The 13846-nt window shown below is 41.8% G+C and overlaps 1 protein-coding gene across 1 annotated transcript in view; it reads left to right on the top strand.

Annotated features, from left to right (window-relative positions):
- The window catches only part of LOC116390638 (transcription factor Maf-like), a 40882-nt gene that overhangs the window by 4600 nt on the left and 22436 nt on the right, over window positions 1-13846 (top strand). The window contains exon 2 of the mRNA XM_031860515.1: window positions 4244-4314. Within this exon, the coding sequence (XP_031716375.1) occupies window positions 4244-4271 (28 nt within the window). The 3' untranslated portion in view covers window positions 4272-4314. The remainder of the gene's footprint in view (window positions 1-4243; window positions 4315-13846) is intronic.

Genomic DNA, 13846 nt, shown 5'->3' on the forward strand with positions numbered 1-13846 from the left:
GGGGGGGGGGGGGGATGCTGGCTGCCTTCCTGCTCCTTTCAGATGATAAACGATCAGAGATGCGTCCTAGCTGAGAGGAGAGGGCCTTTTAGTGAGCATGTGTCCACTAATTTATGGCCTTCCTATCTGATTAGGTCAATATAGTGTGCTATTTAATTACATTTGTGTTATAACCTAGAACTGGAGATGCTATTCTTCTTCCATGGCCCCCCTCTCTTCTGTGAGGCAGATAGGGTCAGCTGAGTTTTCTGTGGTCTCAGGATTTTACTCAGGTCTTACCTGGAATGTTATCTGACAGACATGACGTCTGCTTTGTGTAATGGTTCGTATAGCTTTCCAGTGTTTGTGCTCCGTTACTCAATATGTAAGAATGATAAAGTGGAAAAGTGCTGATCATTGAACGGGTGGAAATTGTGTGGGACGCTTTCTGCTTGTGTGTGTGTGTGTGGTGTGTGTTCTGAAACACACCAAGGGGCAAGAGGATTCAGTAACACTGATTCACTTCCTGTGTTGAAGGAGGACAGAAGGCACAGGAAACAATATTTCAGCGCTGCCTCCTCGTTTCTCAACCCTCAATCAGATTCACTGTATCTTTCTCTGCCTTTTGCCGCCTCTCTTTCATTTGCACAGTATGAAAAAGTGAGTACATATAGCATACAGACACACCACATTATTGATCTTATCAGTACGGACTGTAATTCTGTTCTCTGGCCCACTATATTGACTTCTGCACTGTGATCATTTGCAGTCTGTCCAATGATTAGGTTATTAAAGATAATGTAGTTCTCTGCTGTCACAATATTGGACTCTCTCTTTCAGGCCAACTATGGGAAATCACTTTGAAATTTATCAGTATTGGCATTCGAATCATCATCATGTGCGTCGCTTTAATGCCTCAAAATTAATAGCACAAAGGATGTGCACACTTTTTAGTGTCTATTTGTGAGAGTGCTCAATAACCAGCCAGCATTGTCTTTTATTTGACCTTGTGGAGGAAGGGCGTTGTGTGCGTTAACTGAGTGCATTATATCTATCGGAATGAGTCATTGTATCATGACGTTGTCAGGGTTGTAGCTTATGTCAATCAAAAGGAAATCTAAGTACATGTAGGTAAAACAAATAGTCTCACTTAGCTCGGAAAAACTCAAAAGGCCAAAAGCACAAAAAATTGAAGTTGCATTATTTTTTTTTTTTCAGTAATACCCTAATTAATTGAACAGCTCAGAGTGCTCCAAACGTTCCTCTATTTTGTTTTATCACTGTTATAATAAGAGGAGTTTGTTTTCTTATAATCAGTAGAGCAGTAAAACAGTTTTCTTAAAACACTGCCTGAAAAAGCATTATTACTTTAAGGTATATTCAATCCACTATGTTATCGTTTCATGACTGTCGCTGAATCAAACACTATTTGTTTTGTACTACTAAAATGATTCGGTAACAATTGGAGCCACACGTCTCATTTAGTAACACAACAGTTTCTGTGTACGTTCATTTCTTTTCTTCCCAGTGAGCGCTCCCTTACCCATGACAAGCTCCCCAAAGGGTCAAAAACATATTCGCATTCAAAAGAGGAAACAATTTCAATCTCTTCCACTCAATCCGCATCTGCATCACTCCATGCGATAAACATTTACATTTAAATTGATTTAAATCAGCTGCATTTATGTTCCTCTGTGGTCCGTCCATCATCTAGACCCGCAATGCCAGAGCTTCTCTCTCGCTCTCTCTTTCTTTCTCTCTCTCTCTTTCTTTCCCTTTCTCTTTCTCTCTCGCAGTGTCCTGAGTTATGTGTCATTTATCTGAAATCCTAATAATTTAACTTGGCCCCTCCTGTCGTGGCTGTGCATGTGGTAAGAATGCAGCAGCTGTAAAGAAGGTTTGTGCTGCTGCCTCTGTATGTATCTTATTGGCTTTACACGGTGATTTTCTGTCCAGCAAAATGGAAGCATGGGCAGAGAGGAGTTAATGTGATTGTCCGAATCCAATCCTATAAATGCTCAGCTGTAAAATAATGTGCATATAGGCACATGTAATGTGTCTCGTGCATGTTGCAATAGAATTCAAACACTAGATTTGCATTTGCTCATATAAGAAGCTCTCCTCAGAATGCATCACTAAAGGGCAATAGATGAAAGCTAATTATGATTTAATTATATGTGATCACATTAATCTGACTCACGGATAAACATAGCTGAGGCTGTGCTGATGTTTTCAACAGTGAGTTGAGTTGCAGGGCACAGAGTCAGTGGAGTGGTGTAGTTATGGACCGCAGCGGACGTGGTGAGGGTGGGGGGGTGTTTGGAAACTGAGTGCATTATGTGACTGTGAGTGTGTGCACGTTTGTCTATGTGTGCGTGTTTAAGTGTGCGCGTGCACGAGTTTGTGTTATGCAGGGTGGAGCTGGAGCCAAGCCCGAACCCTGTGTGTTTTACCTGCATCTCAATGAAGCGAGAGAGTTGATTTACCCCTCTGCTGCAGTTAGCCTCTCTCTCTCTCTCTCTCTCTCTCTCTCTCTCTCTCTCTCTCTCTGTGTGTCTCTCTCTTTGTCTCTTTCTCTCTCAGCCAGTCAAACAGACATTGATCTCTTAGCCAGGCAAGGTGACCCACAGTGTTGTTCAGCTCTTCCAAAGTCTCTCCTCTCCCTTTCATTTGTACCTGGGAAAGGCCTTGACCCCACACACTGCTGCCATGTAGCAGCCCTGTGCACGTGGGCCGCACTTCCCCTGTATCAAGAACAGTGTGTGTGTGTGTGTGTGTGTGTGTGTGTGTGCTTCTTTGAGTTAGCAAGAGTGCACACAGAGTAGACACGTGTGTGCAAGTATGTGTGACCAGTGAGTGTGTGTATGTGTGGAAGTATGTATACATGCCTATGTGCGCGCGTGTGTGTGTGTGTGTGAATGTTCCTCTGTGTCTGGCGTGGTGTGTTTATCAAGCTCTTTGTTTGTCTTCACCTATAGGTGTGTGTGATTATGTGCACATTGATTCATATGTGGCCCAACTATATAGGTATATATAGGTCTGGGCTGTCTATGTTGATGTGTCAGAGCATTTTTCGGGTGACGGCAGACTTGTCTGTGCTGTGAGCTCCTGTATAGCTGAATGGGTCAGAGTCCATTTGGCCCCAGTGTGAGTCGGATTACAGGGAAATGAATGGCCCTCATTGTTGCTTAAAGATGGATTGGGGGGGGGGGCATTAATATACTTTGTCGCTCCTTCGCCTCAATTCGTTCTCCTGAAACCCAGCAAACCGTTTTTCAGGATCATTTGGTTTTTAAAGCAGGTTTTCTTTATCAGCGGTCGTCCATAACATGTGGTCGTATGTACGCTCACATGTGTACATATTATATATGCTCACACAAACCTTACTGTCAGACATGCATAAAACCCAAATCAACATAAACGTCTAGATATGGTCCTCACAAACCAACGGATCTGAGAGATTAATTTCAGACATGTATGAACTAATACATTTATTTTTGTTAATTATTTAAAAAAATGCACTTAAAAATGTATTTATTTTAATGAAGGAAGGGGTGGTTATATAATCACAGTGTTTTATTAATCATTGTAGGAACATAATGTACAACTTGAAGTTTATTTTAGATATACTTTTGATGAGTATTGATTTTGCTTTTGAAGAACTGCGCAGTGCGTGTGTGTGTGTGTGTGTGTGTGTGTGTGTGTGTGTGTGTGTGTGTGCGTGTGTGTGTGTGTGTGTTAGAAGCGTGCATGTGCATCTGTATTCATGTCTTGGAAAATGAGGTAGATAAAATGTATTCATGAGAATAAGCCAAATTACAAAACAATTCTAAACATTCCATTCAAATCTAATGACTGATATCTGTTTGGTTGAAATTCATAGTTGTTTCAAACTGTTAATCTAAATTGTTAGCCTTGAATTAAAATATTTGAGGTTCATAATTTCAAATTGCTTGATAGCCTTTTATGAATTCAGCTCTTATGTACATTTTAGAAACAAATATGAATGCCACAAATGTATTGTTCAGTTAAAGTTGTATTGTTTTTTCTAAAAAGACTAATATTACTCTCTGTCTGCAGTAATTCATGCTTCATCTTTGCTCTCTCAGTCATGTCACTTTTCTTTTTTAATCCATGGTCCATTTTGGAACCGAACAACCATTACTTAATGTTCAAAGTGTTTTTTTCCGCTATAGCAGAGCTTCCTGTGTTGTTGGATCACACTCTGGGTTTTATAACACATTTCTGTTTCCTGTTTTCGTAGGACGTCAAGAAAATTCCTCCATCTGTGATCGAGAGCTCTGACTTCTCCGTCCCACCACCCTGGAGTCTGAGGTAACGTCTTCTGCTCAGGTTTTTTAATCTTCGACACTCTTTTACTTTACAACACAAGTTAATCGATGACATTTACATTGTTCAAATATTTAAATCTAATGTCAAATTAAAGAAATATGAAGTGTGCGTGTAGAAGTGTGATGATCTAAATTTCTCCTGTATGTTTATCAAAATACAGCACGTAATGTTCACACTAAGCCTTAAACTCTATTGTGATAAGTAACTGATCCATTACAATGAGGTAGTCAGAATTAATTTAGGTATATATTATTGGTTATTTACATTTACAAAACTTTGGATTTAAACACAAAAGGACTTGGTATCGACGTCTTTGATTCAACTTTATACCCGAAAAAGTCCACTTTATAATTAAAAACAAAAAGACGGGTTGCATCCAAGCAAAGCATTTTAAATATACTATAATATGAAAACACAAATCATCCTGTAAATGCTGATCAGAATTGCTTCACAATTTTTAATCTTTTGAATTCATTGTTTGTACTTACTTATTATACAATTCACATTTCTTGTTACCTGCTCTCTCTCTCTCTCTCTACTTCATTCAAAAGAAAACAATTCAAACAGGAGCCTTGAATCTGTAGCTCCGTGACATCTTGATATTTTCAATATTAGTTCACATTTGGCAAAAGTTAGTATAATGTCTCAGACATGAAGTAAGGGTGTTGTATCTTACCTCTGAGTGAAATTAAAACCACTCTGTTATATTGGTTTTATTTAATAAGGAAGCACTCATTTGGGACAGCAGACACCAGGCGGGTTTCATTATTAGATATTTTTCTTACTTCTCATTTAGCTCTTCAAACACTCTGCCAACCTTTGTCGTGTGCGATGTTATGCAGTTTTATGCTTTGTGGCTGTGACAGTGTTGTTTGATTGACAGGAGGGTGACATGCGCAGTGCTCATGGGATGAGGCCAAAACTTTTGCCTTGACCCTTTGACCTCCTTCACTCTCTCAGCTCTCTCTGCGGAGACAAACACTGGACATTATTTTTTGTTTGTGGCTGACACGCAGATGGACGGATGGTGGGATAGCAGAAGATGGCGGAGGATGATGGAGTGAGGGAGGGAAAGCGAAGGCTAGTTTGTTGCGTTCTCACGTTGCCGGTTAGCAAAATAGCTGGAGAGGAAGGATGGATGTAAGGAGTCGAGGCAAAATTAGGGAAGGAGTTAAAGGATTGAGGACAGGAAGGGACCTGGATTTGAATGCAAACATTCACGTTAGGGTGAGAGAACAGGAGGAGGTGAGGAGGCGAGGGAAGGGAGGAAGGGATGGCAGGAGGGCTCCTGGCCGTGGATGCAGACAGACAGGCAGGGTAACCAGAGGCAGGCGGTGACCTTCTCTGCTGCTGGATGATCGAAGGCTTTATTTAAAGGCCTGGTCAATGCTGGGTGCTGCTGAGGTATCAGCCTCGCAGCCAGGCGACTCATCACCACTGTAATACAACTCTCTAACCCTAACCCCCCCCCCCACACACACACACACACACACACACACACACACACAGAACACGACAGGACACTCTCTGGACACCTCAGGTTTTACACGGTACAGTCGAGAGGCTGGACAGAGGAAACTACAGCCTCAGCATCGGCTAATTTTACTGTGCAGCAGACAGTATACTCCGCTTTCCTCATGTGCTCAGCATTGTGAAGCACATGCTTGTTTTGCCTTTGCTATGCACTCCATCTCTGTCCATTTTTCTTTACCGTTGACCAATTATAGACAGCATAATGCGCGATTTTATATGTGACGCACTGATACAGTGAGGAATGAGGTGATGATGATGAAGAGTTAAAAAGTGACAGAATGCAGGCTGCTAAGGTAGTACACCTGCATCTATATATGTGTGTGTGTGTGTGTGTGTGTGTGTGTGTGTGTGTGTGGAGTGGAGCACGTGCGCTCGCATGTGTGTGGCTGCAGCGTTAAGACACCTGCATGCTTCAGCACTTTCTGGCTGTCAGGAGCTCTGAGGTCACAGGCAGGGGAGTGGAGAGGGCACATTAGAGGAATCTTCAGAGCCCCCACCCACCACGCCTCCACGATCCTTCCCCCTGCACCTCCCACCAACCCTCACTTTTTCCTCTCTACCCCGTTATCCCCCACCATCCCTCCACCACCACCTCCTCCTACTCGTCTACCCCTTGTGGAGACGGGGTGAGTCGGCCACCGGCGGGGGGGGGGGGGGGGGGGGGGGGGGGGTACAGCAACGCAAGGTGCCTCTGTGGCTGACAGCAGGCAGGTCAGGTTTTTGTACACGGCAGGAAGGACAGACGCACACAGACGCATCAAGGTGTGTAAGAGGAAGGAAGAGAGAGAGCACATATTTAAGTGCTTGCGTGGATACATGGGCTGTGTATGGAAACACCTAGAAAGCTTTTGTGATAAAATTTCGGTTAATATCAAAGCGTAAAATACAACTGGCTGTTCACGAAATATATAAATATCAACCATGCAGAAGATTGATGTTGATGCATATCATGATATCTGTTTTGGCATTTTAATGTTCATGACATTGGACTACATTGTAACGGGAATCAAACTGGAGCATTTTCAACTTCTCACAAAATACTAAAATAAGGAACATAGTCAACAAAACTGTCATGATTTATGATATTGAAGCAAAATTCCACAATATAATTTGAGATGATGTACAATAAATCGCCCACCGTTAATTGAAACATTGAATTGTCACTTATAAAACACTGCAGCTGTGTTTTGCTCCATCCACTGACACACTTCACTATCCATTTACTGCCTGAGATATATATAACTACTAGCTGCTGAGTGTGAGACTCGTTACACTGTTACAGTCTTGATAGCGACACAGACGTCACCCCTCAATCCAGAAAAGTCAAATGACAGGGAGGATATGAACAGGATGTATGCTCATCATTAGGCCTGGGCTGAAAGAGGGGAAGCAAGTAGACTTGGGGTCTGGATTAGAAAAATATGTCACTCACTGCAGTTAAAGACACACAAAACTGAACACAGAACAACTGTGTTTAGGTTTGGATTGTTTTTAAAAATGTGTTATGTGTTTTTACTTTCTTTTTAACCACAGACAAGATGATACTTGAGGAGAAAACTGCACCCCCGAGACAAACCTCTTAACATCAACGCGCTCCTCTTTTCAACTTATGTTAATATACAATTTTCTCTCAGATTTTTCAGTTGTTTAAGCCCGGATTGTGTTGTTTTATTCAAACATAATTAGTTGTAAATCTGCTACCATTGTGTGTATGTATGAGTGTGTGTGTGTGTGTGTGTGTGTGTGTGTGTGTGTGTGTGTGTGAGAGAGACCCTCAGAGCCACTGTTGTCCTCAGGTTGTGACTGTGTGTTCACAGCATGATTGAGAGAGGAACTTGTGATCAGCCGGAGGTTAGTGTGATGAAATGTATTCCCCTGAATCACCGCAGCCAGGAGCCCAGGGCCTTCCTCTTCCCCGCAGCCTCCTTCCCCTTACACACTCACACACACACACTCCTTCCTCGCTCCCCTCGCGTCACCTTCCCCTCCTCTCTCTTCCCTGCGGTGACTGCCCAATGCTAGCTGCTTAGCGTTGCACCCAGCGCCTAATTGAATTCCAACACACCGGCGTTAGCTCCCGATGCTATAGAGATGTTAACACGGCACAATACTAACAGTCCTCGGGACGTGTTTCAACACCCAGCTCCTAAAGAGAAAATTAGGGCTAAGCTCACTCTGGCAGCACATGATTTATTCAGAGCTCCAAACTATGTCTTCTGTATCCCCTAAAGGGTCGTCTTTTATAGCCATGAGCGAATCAGCACTTCATATACCCACATGCAGCACATGCAGAATTTGTATTGTGGCTGCGCCATTGGTAGACAGAGTGTGTGTTTCCTCTCGCTTCTCACGCTTCTACTGAAGTGCATCTATTGTCCCTAATATAAATGTGTCTGCTGGTCTCTCTGCATCCATATTGCTGGCGACGCCGTCCATCCCCTCTCCCTGACACCCTCACTTTTATTCCCTGGCTCTCAAACACTAGCTCTGGGCTTTAATGGCACATATTTCCTGGGCCCGGCTGAAACGGGATGCATCTTCTCCTTGTTAGCTTGATAAATAACCTGGCTGCTGGGAAAGTGCTGAATTTGAGCTTTCAGCCTCTATTTTCTGCTGGATGACATTAATTTTAAGTGCTGAGAAGGAACTAACTAATACAGACAAATAAATAAGGAGGAGGAAGGGAAGGTGCAGAGGTGCCGGAGTCACTCTGCCGTCCCTCCCCCTGTTACCCGTTTACACACAAGCATTTATATATGCAATATGCAAACCTGCAAAAATATTCAATAGACACAAGCGGCGCACACTTAGTTTCTCAATAGATGCTTGTGTTGTTTGCCAAACTGTGAAATCCTCTTGTCCCATTATTCGTAGGACTCCTGCAGAGGTCAAATGTTTAACATGTTGCAGGTAGACAGACAGTCTGTCAGGTAGTCAGATCGGCTCCATGCTCCACTATCTACTGTCTGCCTCCGTCCTCCTCTCTGTCTGTCCCTCTCATTCTGCCTCCTGAATTCTGTGTTTCATCGGGAAAAAGAGATTAGTGTGGCAGCAAAATGGTGGCGGATCACAGCGCACAACACTGTGGAAAAATTATAAGAGCTTATGGAGACGACAAAACATAGTTCAGGTTTGAGTCGAAGCAGCTCATTAATGGATTGCAATTATAATATTGAGAGTATTCTTTTTTTTTGGTGGAAAAAAACGATTGTTGCAGAGAAGATGAGAAAAAAGATTTGCTTTCAAGCTGAAACACTGTTATATAAGTATATTTAAACTGGATGAATAAATGTTCAATTGCATGTTTGTGTGTGCTGCGACAGCCTGAGAACACGTTGGGAAAAGAGTCTCTCTTTGTGTATTTACATCATGTTGCCTGCACATTTCTATTGCTGTCTTTTCCCTTGATTTTTGTTTTATTTGATTTAATTTAATTTGACATTTTTTTAACCCACAAAACCCAAGATGGCAATAAATGTGTTTTGCTTCTTGTATATAAACCAGGAACACAAGGATGTCGCCAGAACATACACAGCACTACTGATGATGAGAACCGCTGTCATCAGTCACAACATGCAAAATTATACATGTACCTCTATCAGTTGCATATCACTACACACACACACACACACATAAACATTGTTGATATATTTTTTTAAATGCTTTTGTTCGGTCTTCTAACATCAAACATGTATCCAGTATTTTTTCTTCAAATCCATTTAAGCCGCACTCACACACTCTCACACACATGCACGCACACACACACACCTCTGTTATGTAAAACACAACACAATGAAGTGGCTTTGGCTGAGACACCTCATACATTATTTTAACAATGTATAGCACGGTGAATAAAAAGGTCAGTGGTTGAGAACTGTCTCCAAGTAACAATAAGAAGCATGAACTGACCACTGCAGGCCCTTCAGTCAGCATCCTGCTGCTGAACGCTGTGAGGAGGAAACACATGTGAGCTACAGTAATAGATTCTACTGTAAGCTCTGTGTGTGTGTGTGTGTGTGTGTGTGTGTGTGTGTGTCCATTCAGTGTTTATGGGGCGCTGTTGTGAAACACTTATAACAATAGATTTCCTTGGTCTATCATTATTGATTGTACATTTTCCCCCTTTGCCCTTTGCCTCACTTTGATAAATGTCTTTTATTACGACAACATTTTGCTTTTAAAGAACATGGTGAGCTGAGATTTTGTTTTTAAAGCGATGCTTTTATTAGACTATTTCTATTTTTGTCAGCATCCACTCCCACTCTGCAGATGCGATGCAAGAAATGCGTGTTTCTGTTTGCAAAGCAGGGTGTAATTTTCAGGGTGTATTTATCACATGCTGTCATGTTGCGGTCACATGACCACATCAACCACTGCCAGCAATTAAGGCTGATAAATCACTCATTTACAGGAAGAGAAGGAGGGACGGAGTTAGGCAAAGAGGAAACGAGGGAGTGATAAGAGAGAGGGAGAGGAGTAATGAATAGCCTGTACCCCTTCACAGATATTTTATTCTTTCATATTTTAAATCATGATCTTGAATGTTATTGTGTTTGGGCAGTGTAGTATGAACTCTTGCCAGTGAGGCTCATTGACTCCTACAGGCAGAGACAAAGAGACAGATGGTAGTCGTTTGTGTGGTTTACTGTGATTGTGACCTGACTGCACTGCTTTATTTACTGTCGGAGGTGTGTGTGTTCATGTGTGCAGCTGAGTGCACGACTGCACAAGGAAATGCATTTGTGTCATGACAAAGAAAGAGATGCAGAGACCATTCGTACACAACCGTCACTTCACTTTCTCTCTCTCTTGGGTTCCTGCTGATGGATTTCCTCTCAGTCTAAACAGGAGAGCAAACACATGGATGGCTCTGCATGCAGCAATTCCACATACCAAACAATGCAGGGATTTAACTATCAACATCCTTTCTTTTTGTCAGATTGTAGATGGAAATAGTAACTGTGAATTCCACCAGACTTTGTCTTTTCTTCTTGTCTTTTTTGACCTGCTGGCATAGAAATTGAGACGCGGCACATAACTGTGAGCTTTAGTTGCTGATCAGACACAAGACTTAGAGTACTCCTGGGATGTGAACGGGGTCTAACCTGCGCAGCGTCTGTATACGTTACATCAGAGTGTGTGTTTTAGTGGCCCGGGTCAGTGCTCTGCAGTGTCTCAGCCTGCCCACTCACTTGAAAAGGTTGATTAAAGATTCATGACAAGAAAAGAAAAAAGGGGGGAAAAAGAATGTTTTTAATGGGCTCGAAGAAGACGAGGAAAGAAGAAGAAGATGTGTTCACAATGAGAGAAGTTGAGTCAGTCAGGTTTCCTGCTGCAGAGGGAATATGATAACGAAAGATCAGGAATCAGCAGTTACTCTGTACGTGTTCGAGGGTGTTTGCTGTTTAAAGAGGTACAATATTTAAAATGAATAGTTGAGTGTGTGTGTGTGTGTGTGTGTGTGTATTAAGGCAGTATTCAACAGAGGCAGGACCCTGCGCGGTCTTACCAGTACTATAATTATAAAGCGAATGCGTGCGCCAGGAGCAGCTATTCTAAGGAGAGAATTAAGTTGTGTACACATTAACTGCACTAGAATACAAAGTAACACTGCGACTGTGAGTGTGTGTTTTGTGTTGTGTGAAGTATTGCCAAAGTCGCTCTAGCCTGGAAGAAAATCTTCGGTTTGTTCCAGCAGAGAGGACAGTGTGATCTGCTTACTCGCTCTCTAGTAACATCAGTGATGTAAGCTGTATGCTTTGTAAAATGTTTTTTCCCTGTGAAGAATGTTTAAGGGGGTTTCGTTTTGAATTCTTGTCATACATTATGCAAATACATTTTCTGTACTTATTTTTGTCTTGTTATTTTATGGTCAGTAAGGTCAAAGACACATTTCTAATAAATATAACAGATTGGGTGGGAGAACCTGAGGATTTACGCAGTGAATTTCTTTTGATTTACTCCCAGAGGAAGTTACCACCACTATCCTCCAGATCTCTATTTTCACTACATGCAAGTGACGTATATGAAGGGTGCTGCACCGTCTTCATCTCCCTCTTTCTTATTCAGTTCAAGGTTGATACACACATGGGGACAGAAAGGGGGAGAGAGAGAGAGAGAGAGAGAGAGGGAGGAGACACCTGGGCAGGAGGAGCAAACAGGGAAAAGCGCTGCTTTTTGCCTGACGTACAACTTTTAAAGTGGTAGTGAACCCATCACAAGAAATGCATTTCTACAAGAGGCCTGAGGCACCAGACTGTAACACTACATGCAAAACGACATTTTTTTTGCTCAGAGTAATAAATCAGAAGAATTGGTCACACACGAGGATGTTTGTGTGCACTGTCGATAATCCATGTTTAATGTTGCACTGGGGTAATTGTGTGAATTCTGAATTATGCCACAGGGTCTGTCAAGTCCTTCATCTATTACTTATACGTGAGATACATTAAATAGATCAAATAAAGCATCACAAAAGTCACACAGCAGGTGCAATAAATAGACTATTGAGAACACAAAGTCTGTGAAGGACAGCAATCTCTATTACACCTTTACGTCAGCAAACTGTAAAAATCTGTGCTTTTGCTACATATTTCTATATTCATATATTTGTCAAATCAAAAATGATAAATCCAAAGCCGCTTTAAGTAGAATACGTCAAGATTTAATTTGAGAAAAAGCACATTTAAAAATCCAATTCCTTATGCTGAGTTTGTTTTGGTGGTGCTGATATCTGCATCACACTGTTCCATTCTGTATATTTCATGTGGCTTCATCTCGAGTGAATTAAAGGGCCTTTAAAAAGTGGAACGTTGTTAGCGTCAGACCACCTGCAGTAAACATCTGCAGACTCAGACTGCAGGACAACATACATCACTGTTTCTCTTCTCACTATTTACTGTCACACACACACACACACACACACACACACACACACTGCTCGGCTGCATTTTTTGCATGTCTCTTGTCTTATTGACGTATGCGCATTTGTGCGTCCCTGCATGGGAAAGCAAGCTGGTTATTAAAGATGCCACAAGGTCACAGATCAAATACAGGTTCTGCTCTTCAGGTCGGCCAAAAGTCAAAGGTCAGCAGGTTAGTCTTGGAGGCCAGGATGATCACAGCTGATTGGTTAACCACAGTGCAGCTCACCAGTAATCCACTGGCGAATCAAAACCAAAGTTCAACATGATTTTGTTTTGAATAATTCCTCTGCATTATTCTGCTGACTGCATGGAACCTTTTTATTTGTTTATCATATTTTTTATTCCTACAGTAACTACTCTCCTTTGAATAATTAGATGTTCTTTTCATGTTCTATTAGGACTGTTTTTCCTCACTATTTCTTCATCTTCAAAGTGAAAGCTAAAATAGGGCGATCATTGCAATTTAATTACTACAAATCCCTTTGTGAATTTGCTCTTGTGTTTGTTTACATGCATAGATTTGCAGGCTTCGGCAGTTTTTTGTGTGTGTGTGTGATTCGGTGAATGTCTTTACTTTCTTGTGTTGTTCTATATATGCCTTCTTATTTATAGTGTGTACGTGTCTGTGTGCGTTTGAGTGTTGATGAAGTCGCAGTGGGGTTTATTTAAATAGATAAGATGGTATTTTATTCCCAATCAGAGGAATCTCCTGTCGCATCTCAGTCTCTTCATAATAACCCCCGGCATTGCTCTACATCCCCCTGACACACCATACACACACACACACACACACACACACACACACACACACACACACTGAGTATTGCAAACACTGCAAATTTTCTCTCTCTCAGGGGTAAAAGGCTTTGATAAATGAAAATAAATAGTTTTTCTTCATACAAGGAACAGAAGGGGAGAGAAGAAAATGGCAAAAGAGACAGGAGGTCTGTGACAGTTTGATGCCTCAATACAAGCAAATATATGACAAAGAAACACCTTTTATAACAGTGTGTGTGTGTGTGTGTGTGTGTGTGTGTGTGTGTGTGTGTGTGTGT

The sequence above is a fragment of the Anarrhichthys ocellatus genome, unplaced genomic scaffold (assembly GCF_004355925.1).
Source record: "Anarrhichthys ocellatus isolate YVR2014 unplaced genomic scaffold, GSC_Weel_1.0 scaffold2, whole genome shotgun sequence".
NCBI classification, from domain to species: Eukaryota; Metazoa; Chordata; class Actinopteri; order Perciformes; family Anarhichadidae; genus Anarrhichthys; species Anarrhichthys ocellatus.